General features: G+C 45.8%; 1 protein-coding gene across 7 annotated transcripts in view; it reads left to right on the top strand.

The window, feature by feature from the left end:
• Positions 1-24957, top strand: part of SRGAP2 (SLIT-ROBO Rho GTPase activating protein 2) — a 250759-nt gene that overhangs the window by 175247 nt on the left and 50555 nt on the right. For 5 of the 7 annotated variants that reach the window (XM_079760401.1, XM_079760400.1, XM_079760398.1 and 2 more), the window contains exons 5-8: positions 3225-3287; positions 11884-12099; positions 12690-12818; positions 21657-21881. In XM_079760401.1, the coding sequence (XP_079616527.1) occupies positions 3225-3287; positions 11884-12099; positions 12690-12818; positions 21657-21881 (633 nt within the window). The remainder of the gene's footprint in view (positions 1-3224; positions 3288-11883; positions 12100-12689; positions 12819-21656; positions 21882-24957) is intronic. The other 2 variants (XM_079760402.1, XM_079760399.1) reach the window with 1 other exon arrangement.

Here is a 24957-nt window from a genome sequence, read left to right as displayed (position 1 = left end):
CCCGATTGCTGGGGGCTTGCTGGCGGCTTTATCTGACACTTGAACTGGGCTAGCGACACGTATGTCCCCAGCCCAGCCCTCAGCCAGAGGGAAGCCTGAAGTCCGCATAGCTTCAGCAGACTGTTCAAATAAACAGGGATAATAGTTGCGTTGGTCCTTTTCCAACTAATGGGTAGTACATGAAAGGAAACATCTGCCTGGGCTTAATTGCTGTTTTATTGGTTATGTTTTTTCTCCCCACCCCGCCCTCCTTCTCTGGGCACTAAGTTATTTGAGTGATGGGTGAGGAACAAGGTAGAGGACTGGGCCCTAACCGGTTTGGCTCAGTGGATAGAGCGTCAGCCTGCGGACTCAAGGGTCCCAGGTTCGATTCCGGTCAAGGGCATGTACCTTGGTTGCGTGCACATCCCCAGTAGAGGGTGTGCAGGAGGCAGCTGATTGATGTTTCTCGTCGATATTTCTAACTCTCTCTCCTTCTCCCTTCCTCTCTGTAAAAAATCAATTAAAATATATTTAAATAAAAAGAAATAAGGTAGAGGACTGGGAGCTTTCTCCTGTAACCTCTGCCATTTAGGAGGTGGTAAGGGAGGGTAGGAGGCTGGCTGGGGGAGTTGGTCCGGAGGTGGGAGGGCAGGGCACTTGGAAGTGATAATCATGGTCACTTCCTGGCCTTGTTGCTGACTCTGGGCTGGTTGGTGAGTCATTTCTCCTCACTTCACCTCCTGGGACCTCTGCTCTTCAGTGGAGCTCAGCTGGCCTTACATGGGAAGGAGAGGCTGGTATGTGAGCTCCTAGATGAAAGGCATTCTCTCTTGTGGCGTCTTCCAGTGGTTGAGGGCATGGGTGAGAGGCATTGGGAATGGTAAATTTGAGGCTGGCAAGATAACCTTTGAAGTCATCCATTTAATTGAGCATCTTGATCCCTGAGAACTTTCTGATTATCTTCCACTCTATGGAGTGAAGCCAAGCAGCCATACCCTGAAGTGGGTGGTGTTTGAATCTAACATAGACTCAAGAAGTCAGACAAAAGATCATAAAGAACCATACAATGGCAGAGGTTGGAAAAGACCTTAAGAATTTTTAAGCCCAAACCGGTTTGGCTCAGTGGATAGAGCGTCGGCCTGCGGACTGAAAGGTCCCAGGTTCGATTCCGGTCAAGGGCATGTACCTTGGTTGCAGGCACATCCCCAGTAGGGGGTGTGCAAGAGGCAGCTGATCGATGATTCTCTCTCATCAATGTTTCTAACTCTCTATCCCTCTCTCTTCCTCTCTGTAAAAAATCAATAAAATATATATATTTAAAAAAAGAAGTATGAGGTACTGATATATGCTAAAGCATGGATAAACCTTGAAAAACATTATTAAAAAAAAAAAAGAATCTTTAAGCCAAAGACTTTCATTTTATGTAAATGAAAACATGGGCCCAGAGAGATTAACAGAGTTATCCAGTTCCCTTCTCGATGGTAGAGGATCTGGGAATGTGAGACTCTTGTGATTGCTAAGTCAGGGCTCCTTCCACCCTTCCCTACACTACCAGGTATAAAAATTCATGTCAACCCACGACTAAGGTCACTCGTGTTATATTCCATAATTAACTCCATAATAGAAAGGTGGCAAAGTATAAAAAAATGAAAATGATAGATAAACATTTTTTTTTTAAGTTCAGGCTCACTAGAATCAGAGGACTACAAATTACAGCAGGATACCATGTCAAATGGTCAAGACAAAAAAGTGAAATAGCATTCTTATGTTTCTAGTGGTATTTTAAATTGCTACAGTTTTTTTCAAGGGCAACTTAATGGTATAAATAAGTAAATAGTCTTTGACTCAGCAGTGCTACTTCCAGGAGAAAATAATGAAAGGTGTGTGCATAGATTATGTGCAAAGTAATTTAATGCAGCATGTTTTATCATAAAAATTTATAAACAATGCAAATGCCCAAGATTAGGAGCTACATCAATATGGTCTATTGTAACGTTATAGGATAATAATAATATGTAAGGAAATGTTCACAACATGTTTAAGTTTATAAATTACAGTGTGTATAATGTAATCCCGATCTCACAAAAATTATAGAAGATTAGAAAAATAAGTAACAAAGTCTAAAGTGATGATTTCTTAGTGGTAGAAATTAAGAGTTACTTTTTCTTTTTTGAGGTTTTTCTATTTTATGTATTACAATAAACATATTTCTTTTGTAGTCAAAAATAATATTCTTAAAGTCATACATCTTGAAAAAAGACAAAAATCTTAAGTGATTATATGTCTGACATGCAAGACCTCTTTCTTTATTTGCCTGGGAGCTGAGCTGTGCCAAGATGTGTTATTCCTTCTGGTAGAAGGGTATTGTTGATATCTGATTTTTCATAGAAAAGAACTAGAAGGAGCTGGTAGAAGATAAAACAATTGCTCCCCTTCTCAGTGACCCAATGATGCCAATCAGTTTTAGCCCCTGCTCTCTTGGGCTTGGCATAAAACACTCAGTATAGAAGGCGTGGCTCTTCCTTTCTGCTTCCTCATTCTTCTCTATTTATACTATTCTCTCTGTGTAGTTAGATGCCAGTTCTGGGTGGCAGCAGCAAAGAACCTGAGAGCCACCACTACTTGGGATTACCCAGTTGGCAACCCCTTAACATATATTATCAGAATCAAGTAACAGTTCAGCCAGTCTCACAATCAGTCTTTATTGAGGTACCACTGCCCTGGAAGTTTAAGATATAGAGCAAGTAAGAGGTCTAACTCCAAAATAAAATAAAGAGATCCTCTTTGAAGGATTCTGTTTAGTTAGGTACTTTGAAGTCCTTGGTTATATACTTCTTCCCATCTCATCCTATTTTACATCTTACTTTCCTCCACAATTCTCAGGAATGCTTGGCTACAAGTCTTCGAGAAAATTTGTTCCACTTAACAACAGTTGCTAGGTAGGATGTGGCTTTCAGACCTGTTCTTTGGGGACCAATTGAAAAACCAAAGGCTACAACCCATTTTCCCATCACTCGATTGCCTTTGCTAGGCTATAGAAGGGGCACGTTTCATTTTATTAAAACTCTTTGAGTAATCTGACCATAATTGGGTCTGATCGGAGTGGTTATCTGATTTACTGGATTAAATAATGGGCCTTAATTGAGTCTGCGTTATTTGTAGAGCCAATGCTGCTCTTGCCTTTGTTGCCCCTCCTTCTTCCTTCTGTTTCCCAATTGACCTCCATTCCTCTTTTCTTGCAGAGTAAAGAAGTCGGCCAGCAGCTCCAAGATGATTTGATGAAGGTCCTGAATGAGCTCTACTCGGTAAATCAGACGGGTTGCCTGGCTCTTTAACAAGCAGAGGGGAGCAGCATTTGGCAGCTGTGGCCATAGTTGCATCAGCAACAGAACTGAGCTGAAGTTGAAGACAGTGCACGGTCCCCATTGGGGGTGCCTCCACCCATCTCATCTCTTTTTTCACACTCTTAGTTTCAAACCTGAATGAGCCAAAAACACTTTTTCTCAGCTGTGCCAGCCAACTCTGGCTTCATTTGGGGGATAATCACTAGAGAACAGCCAAGGCTTAGATCACCAGCACAACTGACCCCATTTGCAGCAAACCAGAGACCCCACAGCTAAAGGCAAAGCAACACAGCCTGCTTTGCACTAGTAATATGTGTGTGTTGGAAAGGATTTGTGGTTCAGGGTTTGCATCAGTTCTTGGATTGATCTACCTGTTTGAGACTAGAGTAGTGCTCTAGAGGGAAGCATAGTCCTAAATGCCCATAATATGAGAGGCCAGTTCAGGCAGAGAGAGCTTTGCTTCGACTCTCTGGGGTTGTATAAAGGCCAAACCTCAGTAAAGAGGCAGGCTTCGGGATTGGAGGAAAAAGCACAATCTGTCCTGAAGTGACTGGCGCTTCAGACACGTGATGCCTGTGGCTGATGCGTGTTTCTTCATGCACTGGGAGGTGGTGGTGGTGGTTGTTTTTCCCCAGCCATGTTTCATTAATTATAATTAAAACACACATGCACACCAAAGAAATTCCTGATGCCGTACAGGGAATATTTCAATTGTGTAGCTAAGGCCTTCCAGGGCCTCTCCTCTAGCTGAGCTGTGCCAGGCCTTTGTGTCATTCTCCAGGGTTACCCCATCCTGTTTGGGAGGTGAAATTGATTTCCTGTGTTTACTTGCTTAATCGCTATATTTCTCTCTCTCTCTCTCTCTCTCTCTCTCTCTCTCTCTCTCTCTCTCTCTCTTTCTTCCTTTCTTTCTTTTCTATATTCACAGGAAGACAGTCATGGTGACATGGATCACAGGCATTTGGGATCCGAGAATTCCATGTTCTTGATCCCAAAGTCTAGGTGTGGCCATATTGTCATGGCAACGCTTAAGCAAGTAAACAGGGGAGTCATCAGACTTGCCTCCAGTGACGCTCAGTGTGTTTGGAATTTCTGCTCTGACTCTCTGGCTCTGAAGCCAAGTAGATAGAGAGTACCCTTTGGTTTAGCTCCAAGGTTTTCATTTCTCTCAAGTGAAGTTAAGGCTTGTTAGAAATAGAAGTGTGTTGACTTGGACCATTTTCAGACTGGATGAGTTTCCTGAACCCCCTTGTCTTTATAATGCTTTACTTCTGCTCTTTATTTTTAGAGCATCTTCTAGGCACCAAGGAGAGCTATTATTACTCCTCTCTCCTGCAAAGAATTCACTAAGATAGGAAATGACACATGTCATCATTATATGAATCCTTCTCTTTTCCTATAAACATCTCGGGCCTCTGCAGTTCACTGTTTCTGGGGAGAAGTAGGTTGGATCACCAGCAAACGCGAGGCTAAGGCAAATCCAGCGTGCCACCTTTGAGGTGCAACAGAGAAAGATCAGTGTCTGGGGATCTGTTAGTGTCACTCAGAGCTCTAGATCTAATATGCTAAGATTTTTAAAATATAGTAAGTCACAGGGTATACTTTGTATTGGAGTGAGGAAGGAAACCCTGACCCTCGCTGTTCTGGTCTGAGGTGGCCAAGCTGGCAGCCTCAGAGAACTGCAGTCTCGGGCACTTCACGCTGGCCAGGGCTGCACTGGCCACTGCATGGCCACAGACAACGCAGAGCATACGATCTTGCCACTGGTGCGCAAACAGAACTGGCTGAGCATGGTATCCCCTGCCATCAGGTGAATTGATATACACTCATAATCTGTCCGGGGCCAAAATAAAATTTTATATTTTTTGTAGTAGGCAATAGGAAGAGAAAAAAGAGAGGACACTGGAAAGTTCCAGAGATGGCAGTGATTCTCTGGTACAGTGATTCTCAAAGAGGGTGACTTGACCCCCTCCAAGGGGACATTTGACAATACCTGCAGACACTTTTGGCTGTCACTCTGGAATGGAGGGGTGCTAGAGATTAGATGTGACTAAAATCCTATAAAGCACAGGACAGCCTCCCACAACAAAGCATTGTCTGCCCTAAAATATCCAATAGTACCAAGATTGAAACACCCTGGTCTAGTGACTAGAGCCTCCTGAATTAGACAATCCAGATTCTACCCAGTCTACCACTAGCTATATGATCTTGGGGGGATGCTCTGTGACCCAGGTCTTCACATGCCAAGTACTTGAATGCTATAGTGAAGGGTCAGATGAGTTTGCAGATTCTATAGGCAATTAGAAAGTTCAGAGGATGGAATCATGAGTTGTTTCTTGAGGGTGAGATAAGCATAGGACTGATATGAATAAAGCACCATGGCATTAGGGTGGCAACTATCCCTATTTGCCTAGGACTGAAGGGCTTCCTGGGACATGAGACTGAACCCTGGGAAGTCCAGGGTAAACCAGGCCCATTGGTCACCTAAATGCGCAGTGGTCTCATCAAGTAGTAACCTGGGACCATTGTATGCTGGATTTGGGAAGCTATTTGTTGATTATTCTCTCTCTCTCTCTCTCTCTCTCTCTCGTTAAGAAGGGAACACGGCTCTTCGGGAAGGCATGGAAGGATCTCTTGTTTCAGTGAATCTGTAAGCAACAGAAGTCACTTGTGGGCATGGGATAAAGGAAATCAAGGTTATAAGAAACCCATCCTATTTAGTGCTTTTCTTACCTTGCATCTTCCTCTAATGGCCATAAGTACTTCTTTTTGGGAGACTGTTACCCAAGGGTTGATAATTTAAGTACTTTTGAACCTTGATGATCCAAGAGGAAGGGCCCAGGTGTTCCCAAATAAAGATGCCTTTGGTAGAGAGGCCCAGACTCCCTAAGTGGCCAGCTGCCCCTCTATACCTTCCTCTTTCCTGCCTGAAGAGCCTTTGATTTCCCTGACTTGGCTTCTGTGCCAGGAACTGCTTCCCACAGCTGCTACTCAGAGAGCAATCCCAGTGAGCATTCTCCTGCATGCACTCCCCCCTCCCCACCCCCATAATGAACAAGCTGGCTAGTTTGTAGGCCATGGCATACATAAGTGGTTTCCATTTTCTGACTGATGATCCAGGAATGCCTTTGAAGTTGGAGCACACTGCTTCCCATCCCAAAGAACTCTTAAACTCTCTGCCTCAGTTTACTAAGAGGCTGTATCTGGAAAGGCCAGGCAAGCTCTCCCCAGGAAGGAGTGTATGTGGGGGCACCAAAGTCAATGGATAGGCTGAGTGGGAAGAGTCAAGGAAGCCCTAGAATTGAGAAAGAAAGAAGAGGTGTTGGGACATGGGGGTATTGGTCACCAGAGGTTGATGATTCTAGTCCTCCTCCTGCTTATAGTTCCCTTGATTTGGTGCAGCAGCTGGTCTGCTAGGAGCCAGGACTGGTATTTAGCACCTGCTCCCTTGAAACAATGTCAACTGATAGTTCCCCAACTCTGCTTGCTTGTGTCTCCAACACTAGGCACTAGGGATATAAAGACATATAAGAGATGCCCCTGAACTCAAGGCACTTAGTTTTAATAGAAGAGTCAGAAAAAATAGAGTAGAAAGTAAAATACATGTCTGCACAGAGGAGGGACATGAAGTCAGGCTCCCTAGAGAGATTCTTAAATTGAATCTTAATTGCTAAGAGCTCTTTTATTGTTCCCTTTTTGTTGCATCTTGTTCTTCTTTCATGGTGCAATGTTTTTTCATTTCTCATTGATCTCTCTAGGGATATTATTGATGATTTGTTTTTGAAGTGTTTTTTCCTGTATGCTTTGTTTCCTCTACATTGGTTGTTTTGGTCTTTCATATTAGATATTTTCATTAAATGTCTGATAATTTTTAATTGCCTGCTTATATTTTACTTTTTACTTATTGATTTTAGAGAGAGAGAGAGAGAGAGAGAGAGAGAGAGAGAGAGAGAGTTTGTTGTTCCATTTATGTATGCATTCATTGGTTGATTCTTGTATGTGCCCTGATCGGGGATCTAACCCACAACCTTAGCATATGGGACAACACTCTAACCAACTGAGCTACCTGGCCAGGGCTGCCTGCTTATATTGAAATGAGGCAGTGAAAAGCTGGTTGAAGTTCTGTGTCAACCTGGCCTTTACTGTAGGATGATCTGACTGGACTGTGTTTGGGGGAAGACCAGTATTTCTAGGTCTTTGATCTTGGATGGTCAGATTCTGTTTGGGGGCCAAGTTGTAAAGAGGCCTGGTTCATCTCAGCAGTCCTTTTAGAATTTTCAGTCACTACTCCTTTTTAAGTTCAGTACTCCTATCTTCAGTGAGCCTGGGGTCCGAGTCCATGGTGCTGAGGCTGACTCCTGAGAATATAAACCTCTCATCTTCCACTACAGGGCGGGAGGAGATGGGACCTAGGAGTCTAACTGTTCTCAGGCCTTTAATGGTTTCTCTTGTTATTAGCTCCACCTTCATCTCGCTGCCAGCAATTCCTCTTGCTGGCTTTTGTGATAGAAGTCTGGTTTCTTCTTGGCTCTCTCTATTTCTGGTTTAGGGTCCAATAGGTCAGTTACTATTTGTCTCCTGCTTTTTGTCTTCCACTTTTATTCTTACAAATATGCCTTAATTTATACTAAAAATAATAATAACTCTTTTCTATTATTTTAGTATGGCTTGGGGAGGGAGCAGAACTAAAGACAAACTCAATATTATGTTTTTCAAAGTAAAGTTAATTCTCTTTGCAGAACTGAGGATTTAGACTTCTTGAAATTTTTCCCTAGTTTGTATTTGCCTCACTACATATCCCACCTAATAAAAGATTAATATGCAAATTGACCCTAACTCCGCTACACCCACAAGCCACGCCCAACAGCCAATCAGGAGCAAATATGCAAATAAACCCCAACCAAGATGGCTGCCACCACAGAGAGCAGGAAGGAGGCTTGGGTTTCCCCAGCAATAGAGGAAGCCAAGCTCTCCACACACCCTGGCGGGCCCAGGACTCCACTCAAGAATACAAAGTTATAGAAGATAAATCCCAAGAAAAATGGCTGCAGCCACAGAGCTGGAGAGAGCAGGCTAGGGTTGCCCCCGGCGACCGAGGAAGCCAAGCTTTCAACCTGCCCTGGCCAGCCCAGGCCTCCGCTTAAGGCTACAAAGTTTCAATTATAGAAGGTAAACAAATCCAAACAGAAATGGTGGCAGCCACAGAGCGAGCAGAAGGCTTGGCTTTGCTCCAGGCTACAAAGTTTAAATTGTAGAAGACAAATATATCCCAGATACCAGGGCCTCCACTTGGGTTGCCAGGGGGCGTGGCCGGCCTGCAAACCACCACAGGCCCCTCACCCAGGCTGCCCCACGCCCCAAGGGAATCCCCACCCTGATCCGGGACACCCTTCAGGGCAAACCAGCTGGCCCCCACCCATGCACCAGGCCTCTATCCTATCTAATAAAAGAGTAATATGCAGATTGACCATCACTCCAACACACAAGATCAAGATAGCTGCCCCCATGTGGTCAAAGATCCTGCCCCCATGTGGACACAAGATGGCCACCACAAGATGGCCAGCAGGGGAGGGCATTTGGGAGGGACCAGGTCTGCAAGGGAGGGCAGTTGGGGGCAATCAAGCCTGCAGGGGAGGGCAGTTAGGGGTGACCAGGTCGGTAGAGGAGGGAAGTTGGGGGCAAACAGGCTGGCAGGGGAGCAGTTAGACATCAATCAGGCTGACAGGACAGTGGTTAGGGGGTGATCAGGCTGGCAGGCAAAAGTGGTTAGGGGCAATCAGGAAGGCAGGCAGGTGAGCAGTTGGGAGCCAGCAGTCCTGGATTGTGAGAGGGATGTCCCAGATCGGAGAGGGTGGAGGCTGGGCTGAGGGACACACACCCCCCCCCGCCCCCGTGCACGAATTTCGTGCACCTGGCCTCTAGTAAATATATATATTTCTTCAAGTCCTCTCCAGTTATTTTGACATCACTTATACTGAGGTGGCCTTTGGATACCTCAGTTTTCCCTTGAGTTGGAGGAAATGATACTTCTCTTTACTTTCAATAGAAGAGGGATTCAGTGTCATTAAATCATTTGGGCAACAACATTGATTATAAAACTACCACTGTCTACATATTCCCCAACTTTGGAGAAGAGAAGAAAACACAAAAGAGTGGTGCTTACCCTTAGGAATTTATAGTTTTTTAGATAAGATAGTGTGGTTTTTTTTTATTTTGCGAGAGTTCTTTAAGTTCTTTAGGGGGAAGAAGAAATATAAGTTGTTAATTTTTATTCCTTCACATGTTGTCTTGTTGGCACTATTCCTTTGAGCTCTTTATTGTCTCTCGTGTTTATTGATAGTGTTTCCTAATTAATTATTATGCATCTTCATGAAATAGAATAACACTTTCTTAGAAATCATTCACTTTTGACTATTCACTCAAGCTTTTGAATCCCTTGGTCACATTCAGGTGAAAAAAGAGAAAAAAGAACCTCCTATCTACCCTTCATCACCCCGGAGACCAGATGCCTCTTTCTCACTTCATAGTCAATCTGGAAACCTGGTGGACCACTTGAATTACTTAGAAAAGTGTTTAATGCTCTCAATATTAAATATCATTTCTCCTGTGTAGAGAATATACAGAGAAGGTCTTATACTTATGGGAAATGATGTCAGGTTCAAAATAAGGTGAAGCTGATTTAAAACATTCTGCATCCAAAATGAGACATTATTTATACTCCAATGTATTTTGATTTTTTAAGTGTCCCAATATTCTTTATTCCTTCCTCTATCACCAGCTGATCCTAAGATATTAATTTACTCACAAAGTCCCTCTAACTTGGGATTTGTCCCATGGGCATTTTGGGCCAGCACCATAGGCATTTTGGACCAGTAATTCTTTGTTGTGGGGGGCTGTCCTATACATAGGGTGTTTAGTAGCATCCCTGGCTTCTACCTACTTGATGCCAGTAGCAAGCTTCAAGTTGTGACAATAAAAAATGTCTCCAGACAGTACCAAATGCCCCCTGAGGACCAAATTAGTCTTCGTGTGAGGCCACTGATCTTTCTCAAGTTTATAAATGAAACCAGTTTCCCTTTTCAAGCCTCTCTTGACTAAACTTAACCTTTCCTTCCAATAAGTCCAGCTCTGGTCCCACGCAGAGGAGACACTGCTGCTTAGTGACTAAGATTGTGGACTTAATGGCCTGACAACTTGGGTTTAAATCCTGATTCTGCCATTTACTGGCTGTGTGACCTTGGATGTGAGAGTTAATCTCTTTACAGCTCACTTTTCTCATCTTTAAAAGTGAAAATAAGGACATGTCTTTCACAGAGTTGTTGTGAGGATTAAATGAAGTGATGTACATAAAGCGCCTGACACACAGCATGTACTAAGTGGTAGAAATTAAACAAACACAAGTCCCAAGCTTCCTGGCCGCTTAGTTGAGAAAAGGCATTGGACTCCCAGACAGTTGCTTTGATGGAAAATTGGAAAATTGTATCCCTCTCCTTTTATACTACTTCCTTCCTGTGGCAACTCCAGTTTCACTTGATGTGGATTTTATTCCTTCTCAGGCTCTTCCCTGATTTATTGTGCAGGTTTACAGGCTTCATCGGATTGTTGTCTAGCTCACAGGACCGCTTCAGGGATGAAATGAGAAAATGTGCGTGTAGCACTTGGCACCAAGCCAGGAATATGCTAAGTGCTCAGAAAACGATAGCTGCCACTGTTATTGCTGCTGCTTTTCTAATTCCTGTGAGAGAGGGTGTTTGATTTGTATAATGCAGACCAGCCCAGGCCAGTGTTTCTCAGTGGTTAGAGCGTTGGCCCCCACACCCAAGGGTTGCAGGTTCAATTCCAGTAAAGGGCATGTACCTGGGTTGCAGGTTCAATCCTGCCCTTAGTTGTGGGGGTAGGAGGGTGGGCAGGAGGTAACAGCTCCATGTATGTCTCTCACATCAGTGTTTCTCTCCCCGCCCCCCACTCCCTTCTACTCTCTCTAAAAATCAGTGGGAAAAATATCCTCAGATGAGGATTAACCAAAAAAAAAAAAAAAAAAAAAAAAAGGCAGACAAGACAGATCCCCAGGATACCAGGCCAGGAGGCTTTTTTCCTTCCCCATTTTATATCTGAAATGTCCAAAAAGTATAGGTTACTCCATAGGCTGTGCTACCCTCTTCAGTGTTTCTACCCAGGCTTTGCTCTGCGGTCTGAGTGGTGGTGTTGTTTCCTATCTACTTGGCGTTGTGAGATGACTAAGGGATAGAAATTACTTGGCCAATATAAAAGAGTAATGATGACAAACAATAAACACAAATAAATAATACATGGTGGAAGACAAGAAGTCATTTTAATAATAAGGCATGTTGGCTCAGTTCAAATCCTGCTTTCCTGTGCTTTAGAGTGGCCTTTAATATATAATATTAAAATCCACTCCAAACACCTAAGAATTTTTCCCTTCAGGCCATGAAGACATTGCTTCATGAGAGGTCCAGCTAGGCCTGTTAGTCTGTAAGGCAGAGAATTGACCCTATTGGTTTGACCACTGGTGTGGGGTCTGGGGGGTGTCTTGCAGGTCATGAAGACATATCACATGTACAATGCCGACAGCATCAGTGCTCAGAGCAAGCTAAAGGAGGCAGAGAAGCAGGAGGAAAAGCAGATTGGCAAATCGGTAAAGCAGGAGGACCGGCAGACCCCACGCTCCCCTGACTCCTCGTCCAACATCCGCATTGAGGAGAAGCACGTCCGGAGGAGCTCAGTGAAGAAGATTGAGAAGATGAAAGAGAAGGTGCGTGTGCTCCGGCAGTGCTAGGGGCTGGGGAGGCACATTCTGGAAGTCGGGACTAATCTGAATCTCCCAGTAGGCACAGAGCAGACAAGGAAGCTCCAGGTTCTTTTGGTGCCTAATGACCCAAAGTTTGTCCTTGATGTCTGCCCAGAAGGAATCTGGGATCTGTGAGGACCTGGGCATGTGGGCTCCTGTTTTTTCACCTGTAGCAGATAAACAAGACACGCAGTCACCTTTCCCAAGCCTGGAAGGGGACCGTAGACCAAGGGTTTGGCTTCAGGTGTCAGCTGCTCAGAGGTAGATGTAGTGACACCTCCTTCAAGGTAGCCATGCAAGGATGGAGAATGGTATTTGCAGATAGAATCAAAGTGGGACACGCATCTAAAGTAGGGAGCCTCATTAACCTTTCCTGGATTGATCTACATTGTGCCCTTGAATCTCATTAAACAGAATTAGAACCCAATTTAAGGAAGATGCGCGTAGGGAGTAGCAGCACAATTGTGGTTCTCGAATGTACTGTACTTTCATCTTTTAGAGAACAGACTCCTCTTTTTAAAAAAAGTAAAATTGAACTTTCGTTCCCTTTTCAGCGCCAAGCCAAGTACACGGAGAATAAGCTGAAGGCCATTAAAGCCCGGAATGAGTACTTACTGGCTTTGGAGGCAACCAATGCGTCTGTCTTCAAGTACTACATCCACGACCTGTCTGACCTTATTGATGTAAGTGCTGAAAGCTGGGGCTCCAGGGTGCCTCTTTCCTGGTTTCGGAGATCTGGTCAGGCGTCCCCGGTTCTATTGCTCAGGCAGCTCAGGGATTTTGAGAACAATCATAAAGAAAGTAGCCATGATCCATCCGGGGCTTGCCATGCACCAGGTACCAGGTGAAGCACTTTACACTACCTCCCCTTCAGTTCTCATCAGCATCCTTGGAGCAAGACATTATTATCTCCGTTGTTACAGGTTAAATCCACAGAGTTCGGATGACTCACCCAGACTTGGCTAACAAGTGGCAGAGGCAAAATGTGTACCTAGGTCTGATTACTAACCCATGCTCTTAACCACTATGCACTTCTGTCTCCCTTAAATCAGCTACTTGCATGTAGAAGTGAGTGGCAAGAGCAAAAGCATTAGAATGCTGTACCTTACGTTTATAACTTAATGTTTCTCAGTCTTATCTCATTTGATTGTCATATCACCCTTTTGAATCAGTTTTACTATCTTCAGTTTGGCAGGCGAGAATTCTAGCACTGAACCGCCCATGCACCAACCTATCTTCATTTTGTAGATAAGGAATGTAGGGGTTGAGAGGTTTACCTACCAAAGGTTCGCTGCGAATTTGGGTCCTCGTTAGGAAGGTATTCAGATGCCCCTGACACCTGGCTCGTACTTCTTGGTATGTGGCACCAAGACGTTGAGAGAAGCTGGATAGGAGGCACATGTGTTTTGCATGGGGCAGGCACCAGGGTCAAGTTTTTTGACTTTGGCCTTATGGGTCAACCTTGCTCTCCTGCTGCTTTCCCTCAAACCTTGTAGTGGTTGAGCCTTGCAATTCCTTCCACCTGCAGACTCCAATCTGACCCAATTCCTGAACCAGTCCTGACGGAAGCTGCTTAAGTGTACTGTACACCGTTTCTCACCTCTCCCTCCAGTCATTAGAGGGCGGGGCCTGGACCCAGCTGACTTAGCATCAGCAGCCCAGTCTCCAGGGCTTCAGGCAGATCCTAGCCAGTCTCCTTTCTGAGGCCTGAGGTTTGCCTCTTGCTGGCAGCGGGCAGCAGCTGGGCTTGCAAGCCTCTGGCCAGACCTCTCATACTTGCCTGCCTGTCTGCCTTGGTTTCTCCACAAATAAACCTGCCACATTCACAATATCACCTGGGGTTCTGGTCTAAGATTTGCCTAACTTGCTGGATTCTATGGGGCTATTTTGGAACTATGCTTTCTCTCCCTCTCCGCTCCCCACCCCACTCTGGCAAACTGAAGAATTAGAGTAGGTCGTTGGTACTTAAACCTGGTGTCACGTCAGAGTTGCTTGGGGAACTTTTCTAAAACACGGATCCCTGTTTCTTGAACCAGGGATTTTTGACTCAGTAAGTTTCAGCCCCTTAATGCCCTGGGTGCCTTTGTCCTCCTGGGTAAGTGGAGCTCTGGTCGATGTTCAGGTGCCTCTTTGTTCTCCCTGCTTGTTGATGCCAATCTGAACACTGTCCTTCAGTGGAGGTCAGAGCCCTAAACAGGATCCTTTCTCCTCCTCAGGGGAACAGCTCCTCACTGGGAGAGAGGCCTGTTCTCAGCGTGAGGACAAGAATCACTTCTTTCTTATGCTCACTGTCTGCTACTTATCTCACACTTGGCCGGTCAGACTGCCAGTCCACCACACCTCTTCTCCTATTCTGTCCTTTTCTTTTACCCCCAGGGCAGCTTTGTCAGTCACAATCTTGGCAATCCATGGACCCTCCATGAAATGTTAGTAGGTGTTTTAACATGCTCTATCCAGCTATTTTGTACCTTAGACTCCTCATTAAATATATATATTAAGAGCCTGTCTTCACAGAATGCCTCAAGAAGCACCATGGGAAAGAAGCCTGCCAGCCTCCTTAGTACTCAGCGAGGGCATGGGTCTGGGTTACTGTGAGCTAGTCCAGGGTGCTAGCATTCCAGGCCACACAGGTACTACAGTTGCTCTTGTTTTATTTTGTTTGATGTTGGTTTAGTTTTGTTTTTTTCTTGAGGTGGGGCAGATTAATTACTCTTTAAGAAAGGCCGATAACATTTTTCTGCTTTATAAATGTTTGGTAAATATTTATTTGAGATGGGGCTGTGTGCTCAGCAGTAGGCATACAAAAGGGAATAAAATAGTTTTTGCTAGAGGTAGTCATAGACATAGAAACAGACTGTCTACGCACTGGGCTCACTGCCGCACTAGAGGGAAGCACAGGGCCCCAGGACAGTATTTTTCAGACCTTAGGTCACCATCCATTTAGGGAGTCATACAGTCACTTTCATGAGTTGACTTATTTATTTTTTTAATGATTAAACCAGACTGGAATAGAATAAGAAAGAAAATATCAAGGTATGTCGCAGTAGTAAAGTTATGTTTTATTTGGTGAAACTGTTATGTTAGATAAGTGTACATGCTTGCACACCCATGAATGTGTGCGTGTGAGATGACATAAGATGTATTTCTCTCCCCCTGACCGCTTTGGCTCAGTGGGTAGAGCATCGGCCTTCGGACTCAAGGGTCCCAAGTTCGATTCCGGTCAAGGGCGTGTACCTTGGTTGCGGGCACATCCCCAGGAGGGGGTGTGCAGGAGGCAGCTGATCGATGTTTCTCTCTCATCAATGTTTCTAACTCTCTCTCCCTCTCCCTTCCTCTCTGTAAAAAATCAATAAAATATACATTTTTTTAAAAAAGATATATTTCTCGCCCTAACCAGTTTGGCTCAGTGGATAGAGCGTCGGCCTGTGGACTGAAAGGTCCCAGGTTCGATTCCGGTCAAGGGCATGTACCTTGGTTGCGGGCACATCCCCTGTAGGAGGTGTGCAGGAGGCAGCTGATCGATGTTTCTCTCCCATTGATGTTTCTAACTCTCTATCACTCTCCCTTCCTCTCTGTAAAAAAATCAATAAAATATATTTTTTAAAAAATAATAAAAATAAAAAAAGATATATTTCTCACTGTGAGCTAGAGATCAAAAAAAGTTTGAGAGTCGCTGCGCTAAGAACAGAGGAAGATCTCTTAGTCTCCTCTCTAAGCTCGTGAGGGCAGGAGCCAGGTCTTCTCTTTACCTTAATACACACATACTTAGTACATACATACAGAGCTTAATACTTAGCTGAGTGCATAGTTTATTCATTGAAGGAAGAAAGGAATAGAAGGAGAAAGAAGATGATGATTTCCTAGCCAAGATTTTTTTCTTTTTGTGCCTTTTAATAATGTTTTGAGATATAATGTACATACAATAACTGAACTTAAGTGTTATAGTTTCAAGATAAATTCATATACTCCTGTAACCCACATCTCTATCAAGATATAAAATATTTCCATCACCTTAGAAAGTTCCTCTTTTCTTTTCCCAGTCAATTCCCCCTCCCCAAGGCCACCACTGTTCTGAGTTTTTTCACCATAAATTAGTTTGACCTATTTTAGAACTTCACAAAATGGGGTTATAGAGTGGATGCTTTTTTTATAGCTGGCTTCTTTTGCCCAGCATGAGGTTTTTGAGCACCATCTACATTATTGCATGTGTCAGTACTTCCTTTTTCTCGCCGCTCTTTGCAATAAAAATGGCCAAAAGGATGCTTTGGCAGTGAACCAGCAGGAGTGAGTGGTGAGCCTGGGTCCGATGGCATTCTGATCTTGGCAATATCCAGAACTTGCTTTAAGACATGGGATGTGTCTTATTCCAGTCTGTGCCCTCTGTGTGATGCCTCCTTCTTAGTGGGTTGAAACTCAGTGTGTGCTGCAGACAGTAAGGATGAGAAAAGTTCTTCTTGTTGATGTCAGTACACTGGCACAAAGACTAGCCTTTGCCTTCTTTTTATAATCCTACCTAATAATAGACAAATATGCAAATTGACCATACCTCCGACACACCCACAAGCCACGCCCACCATCCAATCAGAGCGAGTATGCAAATTAACCCAAGATGGCTACAGCCACAGAGAGCAAGGTTTCCTAGGTAACAGAGGAAGCCAAGCTTTTCGCCTGCCCTTGCCAGGCCTAAGCCTCCACTCAAGCTACAAAGTTTCAATTATAGAAGGTAAACAAATTCAAACAGAAATGGCGGCAGAATGGAGCTTGAGAGAGCAGGCCAGGGTTGTCCCTGGCAACAGGGGAAGCAAAGCTTTCCGCACACCCTGGCCGGGCTCACCTGCTTAAGGCTACAAAGTTTCAATTATAACCCCAACAGAAATGGCTGCCAGCGGTGGAGGGAGCCCCAGGCTTGGCTCCGCTCCAGGCTACAAAGTTTCAATTGTAGAAGGAGAATAAATTCCAGATACCAGGGCCTCCGCTTGGGTTGCCAGGGGGTGTGGCCGGCCTGCAAACCACCACAGGCCCCTCACTCAGGCCGCCCCACGCCCCAAGGGAACCCCACCCTGATCAGGTACACCCTTCAGGGCAAACCAGCTGGCCCCCACCCCTGTACCAGGCCTCTATCCTATCTAATAAAAGAGTAATATGCAGATGGATCATCACTGCAACACACAATATAGCTGCCCCCATGTGGTTCAAGATCCTGCCCCCATGTGGACACAATATGGCCACCACAAGATGGCCAGCAGGAGAGGGCAGTTGGGAGGCACCCAGCCTGCAAGGGAGGGCAGTTGAGAGGGACCAGGCTTGCAAGGGAGGGCAGCTGGAGGTGATCAACCCTGCAGGAGAGGGCAGTTAGGGGTGACCAGGCCGGCAGAGGAGGGAAGTTGGGGGCAAACAGGCTGGCAGCGGAGTGGTTAGGGGGTGATCAGGCTGGCAGGCAGAAGCGGTTAGGGGCAATCAGGAAGGCAGGCAGGCAAGCAGTTGGGAGCCAGCAGTCCTGGATTGTGAGAGGGATGTCCGACTGCCCGTTTAAACGGGCAGTCGGACATCCCTGGAGGGGTCCCAGATTGAAGAGGGTACAGGTTGGGCTGGGGGACAACCCCCTTCCGTGCACGAATTTTGTGCACTGGGCCTCTAGTATAGTATAAAATTTAAACTCAGACAGTAGCCATCCATGTGAGGCATCTGACACACACCAGGAAAACCCGACTTCAGGCCAAAAGGACATTTATTCTGAGCTGACTTGATGGAGTCTAAGAACTATAGGCTCTTTGGAATGTGATATTCCTCCCCCGTACTCCTGTGGCTCTGTCGCCCCAGGAGCAGATGGATGAATGAAGAACAGGGCATTGTTCTCTTGCATAGCTGGGGTGTTGCGCATGCTACGTTCATCGGTGGAGAATCTGTGACATCGTGTGCACCCAAGTCAGACATGAGGGAACCCAGCTTTCTGGACAGGAAAGTTTATGAAGGGCAGTTATTTTTCTCTTCTGGGTGAGCTTGAAGTATGTGTTATTATACCCACTTTTTTTTCCTAGGCCTTCTCTAGAGTCTCAGGGTAAGGGTTTCAACTGGTAAAGGGTTAATGAGCTGTCAACTCATGTCATCACACATCTGGATGGGCTATCATTAAATTCTTATAAAAAATTGATTTCCCCTGGGAAAGTTTCATCAAACATTTATATAAACCAGAAATGGCCAAGGGAGCCCAGCTTGGTACAAAACCCATCAGAAGCCATGAAAAGCATGTTTTGTCCCCACTGTGAGCAAAATGATGTCTGCCTCGACTCACTGGGATTCCCCTAGTACTCCTGAAATACAGGGTGGGGCAAAGGTAGATTTTCAGTTGTTCGTCTGGAAAAGAATATATGAACTGTGTTTCGTGTACTCAGAATTGTAAACCTACTTTTGCCTCACTCTGTATTCAAATCTCATTACCTCACCTTGCCAGAAATTGCTTCTTTGCTAATAATGCCTCTATTTTCAGCTGTTCCCTTGCAGACTTGTGGATAGCAAGGCTCTGGAAAACCTATTTTGCATCTCCCTGGTTAGCGGAAGGTTAGAGGAGCCAAAGGGTATGTTGTGAGTCAGACCCCCGACTCAGTGGCACCCAGAAGCTATAGAACGCTTATATAATAGAGGCAGTGGACCATCCCAAGCCAGCACCCTGCCCTCCACGGGCCATGCAGGGTGAACAACACAAAAGGCTTCAGTGGCTCCATCACCACTTGACTTACATTCGTATGCAGCCTAACTGGGTTGTTTTCTGAGAGCTTGGAATCTTGGCTTCAGTCAATCCACTGATGTTGATTAAATGCCTACCAGGAGCAAGGCCTAATGGTGAGGGATTTAAAAATGAAGTAAGACACTGGCCATGCCCTCTTTGAAGCTTACCTTCTGGTGGGGGTGATACGAAATGGCAAGTCACAGAGTGAGGAAGTGTATTCTGTGTCACATGAGGGCTGCTGATGAGTGTGGGTTTGAGTGGAGGCCAAGGTCAGTACATGCCAGGGTTGCAGGGCTGTCTGGCTTCCCAGAGGCTGGGAATTTCATTTGGATCTTGAAGGTTGGGTCCAATTGCAATGGGTGAGAGGAGTGGGAAACATTTCAAGAAGAGAAAATGCTAGGAGCTGAAGCTAGACGTAGTGAATTTGGGGATATTGACAACTGATGTTTAAATGTCTGCATAGTGTTATACACACACGCACACGCACACACACACACACACATGTATGTATGTATGTATATGTAAGTATTGCCTGTTATTGGCCTCACAACAACCTATGAGACTGCTGTTTTCCCTGATTGAGGTTTAGAGAGGTTAAGTAGCTTGCTCATAGTCATACAGCTGAATTGAGGTCTATGGTTTTTTCCAATATGTTACCCTAAACAGAGAGTGTGTCATTGGATTAGAGCAGAGGGGTTTGAAGAAAAAGCTAGAGGGGGATGATGTTAGATGGTCAGACTAAAGAGATTACAACTTGTTTTGGCTATTGATCTTACTCAAGTTATTTAACTCCACTTAGTAAATAGAGGCATTTAAAAAATTTCCAACTGAGGAAGGTGGTCTTGAATTTAGGGGGTAAAATAGAGCTATTCTAGGCTCTTCAGCAGGAGAGGGAAGCAGGTAGCTCTGGTGAAAAATGATAAGTGTATGAATTAGGATAGAGGTGGTGAGAATGGAGAGAAAAGGAGGTTAGTAAAACCGTGTAAAGGTTTATGAAGGGCACCCTGCCTCCCCCTACATTCTCTTCTGCACTAAAAACCTTCACCCCCACCCTCACCCCCAGCCCACACACTTGCTCAGCCCTGTGGGTAGTGCCACTTCTGTTCATTAGACTTACAGACCTAAGGAGGGCTTGCAGGCGGAAGGGCAGCCTGGCTAGAGCAGCAGGTCTCCCAGAGGAGGAAGGGCTCCTGCACGTGCAGCCTCCCAATCAGCCGCTTTTGTCTGGCTTCCATTTGTTCTTCCCTCTCCACTGAATTTAATGTCTTTCCGTCTCTAGTTGAGCTGTAACTGCTGTTCTTCCACTGCAGCCAGGCACCTGCCAGAGCCTGTTGGCACTGGACCCAGAGCTCAGCCTGACAGGCACTCTGTCGCTGAGCTTCTTGTCAGATGCTGGGAAGAGGAGGCAGATCACATGCTTTTTCTTCCCCAGTAGTGGCTGCTCCCAGTGTGACAGTGATGAAGGGGATGAAGGGGCAAGGCTGGGAACGAGTTGATTTGATGCCTGCTTATGGAGTGCAATGACAGTCAGGCAGATGGTCTTACTCTGTTCATGGTTCTCCTCTGACGTGTCTTCTTGGGTTTTGGACCTCAAAGCTGCTTACGCAATAGGGGGGATAATGGACGATCAAGCAACTGGGATCTCTGGGTCCCTTGGGAGGGATGGGGAAGAATGTCATGGAGTTACAGAATGCTGTTGCTGAAGAGGGCCTTAGGGATTGTATTTTGTCAAGTATTTTCAGACTTTTTCTCTAGCAGGAGAGTTCTTTCTTCAAACCAAACCTTACAAAGATTGCCAATTTATTCAATAGAAAAAAGAGCAGAGTTGGTTTGGTTGAAGCAGGGATAGGAGGTTCCAACTCCTACTAGTTGGGCTGCCCTTTTACTGCTTCTCAAGGGCAGCCTGAGAAGGTTCTGGCACAGAACCATAGAGCTCTGGTCTACAGCTTGAAAACCACTGACCTGGCAAACTGTTCATTTTACAGTTGAGGAAACAGGTTTGGGGATGGGAGTGGCTTTTCCAAGGTTACTGGCTTACTATCCAGTACTTCTTTAATACTGTTGTCTCAGTCATGCCTTTTTTATTTTGCTTTAGAAAATCCGATTATTTTAACATGAATTTTCCCACTAAGACTTATATTTAGAAACTTTTGGCCTGATAAATGCTATTTCTATAGGGCAGGAGCATTAGTGCTGAAATCTTTGTCTGCAGCTTAAGGCCTATTCTGGAATGTTGGGAGTTGATGGGGGTGATCACCGACAGAGTCAGGCCCCCAGTCCTTCTCCCACCTCAAGTTCTGAGTTTGTGTAATTAACTGTTCTTGCAACACTTCTGACTTCTGGACTCTGAGTGTGGAAACGGCCTGGCTTGGTTGGTATGTACTGACTTAACCACAGTAACCCTCAGGGAGTGGCAGGCTATATTTTTGTTATTGAATTTTGTTATAATGGTATCCCCAGAGAAATCTGAAAATAGGAGAGGATTCCCTTTAACTCTTAACTCTTCTCATGTTTACTGAATAGCACTGTACAAGTGCATGATTTGATAATTTTATTTTGTCCGAATGACTCCTCTTTCTTCTGAGCACCTCAGAGTCCTCTAAAGTAGATTTTACCATTGAAATGGAAGTCAGGAACTAAGAAATCTCGCCCAGGTCTTGGAAGTCAGAATGTCAACCTTCTTCCTGCTGCAGTCATTTCATTGACATGGTCACCTCTGCTCTGGAGTCCACCCTCCCTTTCTGCCAAGCCCTGGGGCTGCCCAGGGTCTGCTCATGTGCTCTCCTCTCCACAGCAGTGTTGTGACTTAGGCTACCACGCTAGCCTGAACCGGGCGCTGCGCACCTTCCTCTCGGCTGAGTTGAACCTGGAGCAGTCGAAGCACGAGGGTCTGGATGCCATCGAGAATGCCGTAGAAAACCTGGATGCCACCAGTGACAAGCAGCGCCTCATGGAGATGTACAACAATGTCTTCTGCCCACCTATGAAGTTTGAGTTCCAGCCCCACATGGGGGACATGGTGAGGCTCTCCTCCCCTCACTTTCTTGACTCTAGATTCACGACACTAAGGCCACATTATTCTGGGGAGAGTAAGGCCTGGCCTTCCCGTCAGGTGAGTGAGGCACACTCCATTCATTCAGCAAACAACTACTGAGTGCCTACTGTCCACTAAGCTTGACCGTAGACATTGGGGATTAGAGCCCTCAGGAGCTTACAGGAGTTGAGAGAGAATTAGAAATATGCATAGGGTTGGGCACCCAAAGGGATGAGAAGGAGCAAAGGAGTGGAAAGCAGCAGGTGTGTTCTAAAAACTGCTACCAGTTTGGTAATGGTGAAAGGAAGAGGGAGAGGGGAGTCCAAGTGGTGAGGTTGGAAGAAGTGAGAGCTGAGATGGGCCAGATACCAATGGCTTTGTGGGGAGGGAAGGCTAAGAGAGGAATAATGTGCTCTTTTGTCATTTGGCAGAGTTCTGAAGGATCTTATTCTCCTAGGGTTAGAAGATTGCAATAAAAGATGTCGTTTTACTTGGGTATTGGACAAAAAAGCATGGGTACCTACAGAGAGGACAGAAGCTGCGATGTCATCCAGGAAGCCTGTGCTAGTTGCCCAGGCAGGGGAGGCTGAAGCTGGGGCCCTGTTCTGGACTTTTCACCTTCAGTGACTGAAACAAGAAGGGCTTAAGTAAATGAAAGTGAGAGGGAAGAGAAGCTTCTAGGCTTCCATTACTGTGAATCTTTCGGTTCCAGTTCTGGTGTTGTGCACACAAATGAGTAAACCTTATTATCCCTGTGGGTAGGAGCCACCATTTAATCTGCTCAAATGAAAAGGAAGATGGATAGGCTTACATAATAAAAGCTCAGGATGGAACCATCAGGCATGGCTAGATTGAGGAGTGGGAATTTTATGAGGACCCGGCTTTTCTCTGTCTGCTCCATGTCCTGTGTCGGTCCTATTCTCAGGCTCTTATCTTGTGGGGGCAAGATGACTACTCCCGCCTTATCTTTTTCTAGGTTGAAATCCAGTGGAAAGGGTATCTGCTTGCCTCCTAGAAGCTCCCACAGTCTCATGTGTCTTCTTGGTTCTGATTGGGTGACTTGCCTATCTCTGAGTCACTCAGTGTGACTAGGTATTTGCATTCAGCTGATTGGCTTATGCCCAGGTCACATGCTCCATCCCCTTATTGAGGAGAGCCTCCATCCAAAATACATGGCATGAGTTGTGGAGTGGGAGTTTCCCTGGAGGGCAGTCAGGCCAAAGTTACCAGACAGAGGTGGGTGCTAGGTGACCAAGAAACCACAGTGTCCTCTCAGCAAGGGATTGGCGCTTCTGTTAGAATTAGCATCCAGACCTGTGTAGTAAGCCCTGCTCCATAATGACAGCTGCTGCAGTGTAACCAGAGGATCTGCTGTCATCAATAGGCCACTATAGAGAGTGGACATTTCATTCTTAAAGACACGAATGTGGAGATGATTTCTTTTCTCTCCTTTTTTGGGAAAACCAAATCATTTACAGTCTGTTTCCATTGCTGTGGCTTGAGAAATGTCAGCGTCTGAACAGATGGGGAAGTGAGATGGCAGCATGTGCAATTAGAGCAGGGGAAGGAGTGTCACCAAACCCCAGGAAGCCCCATTCCTCACCTGCCCTCGCTTCTTGCCTTCCAAGCCCCTTCTCCAGCTGCCACTGAGACTGCTTCCCAAGAATCAGTGGAACTTGGGGACTAGCTGAGTGGTGCGATACATTTTCTAGGGTTGACTGGTTCTTCTGAGCCAAACAGCTTGTCTCCATAAAGGGGGAATCCAAATGCTGGGTGCTCGGGCCCCCTAGCCAGGCCAGAGCCTCCTTTCCATACTCCAGAGCACAGCTGGAATGCATTACCTTGCACCCCGGTAGAGGACCACTGCCAAAGCATGCATCAGCAGCCCTGCTGCTTCTTAAAGGAACAGCCGTGGAGGTGGTTTTCTCTCCTTGACTCCTCCCTACTAGGTCTGGGTTACTTTAAAAATTTACTCTTCTGCCTAGGCCTTTCCTTTATGTGATGTAGCTGGTCAGTGGCTGAGTCAGGCAGGGCCAGGGCGAGTGCTAGATCTTGAAAAGGTTCCGAATTCCAGTCTAGCCTTTAAGTGGGTGGAAAATAGAAAGAGGAGAGGGCGGATCTTTCTTGGTCCCTACAGCCAGTCTATCCTCATCAGTGTGGGTTGTCTGTAGACTATAGAGGCAACAAGAGGGAGCTGCCTGGAAGTCTCTGAACTAGGGCCAAAGTTCGGGTGGCATTTTGACCGGAAGCTCTGAAATTGGCCAAGGCCCCACATTGACTGGTATTCTGGGGCACTCCGCTCATGAATTGATGCCAAGCACTCTCAGATGTATGAGGAGGAGGTGCTTGGCTCTACTCTTGGTGCCCCCGGGGGTTGGTGGGGCTCTGGATGCCTGACCGGTGACATCAGGCAGCCAGAGAGTTTTACTCTTGGCGCTAACTTGGCCAGAAAGCTGGCCACCGAGCTTTCTTCATTGTGTCTGCTTATACGAGAGCCAGAGTGAAGTCAGCTCTCTTCAGATCTGAGAGCTGGCTCAGCCAGCCCCTCAGCTAGGGGAAGAGGTCAAGTTAGTTGGGAGTTTAAAAGCCAATGAAGGAAAAGGTCAAGTCCCAGCCCACTTCATTTGAAGAGAGGTTTTGTCTTTTCAAGCAAGAGAATGGTCTGTGGACATGTGGATGTGCCCACTCATTGCTAGGGAAGAAAGGGCAGTTCTATCCAGATGTGTCTCTAGATGAGGGGCTAAGGGACACATGGTGGCAAGGTGACAGGAGCTGCCTCCATGTGGCTCATTCCTCCCAATCTGCCAGCCTGTTCCTAATCTGTCATCCTGAGGACTGTGGGTGACCTCACACTCATGCCATGACCATGCCATCATCAGGAGACATTGGCTTGACCGTTCCTTCACACATCGCTTGCTGGCGATGATCCTCGGGGGAAGGGTGGACTTCTCTCCCACACTTATGGTGAAGACCTGAGGTCTCTGAAAATGCCAGCTTCCACCAGATTTCATGCCCTCTGGGGCCCTCTACCATTGCTTGTGGACTTGTTCCTGGCTTTACA

This window comes from Cnephaeus nilssonii, assembly GCF_951640355.1.
Source record: "Cnephaeus nilssonii genome assembly, chromosome: 21".
Taxonomy (NCBI): Eukaryota; Metazoa; Chordata; class Mammalia; order Chiroptera; family Vespertilionidae; genus Cnephaeus; species Cnephaeus nilssonii.
This window is presented reverse-complemented; position numbering and strand designations above follow the sequence as displayed.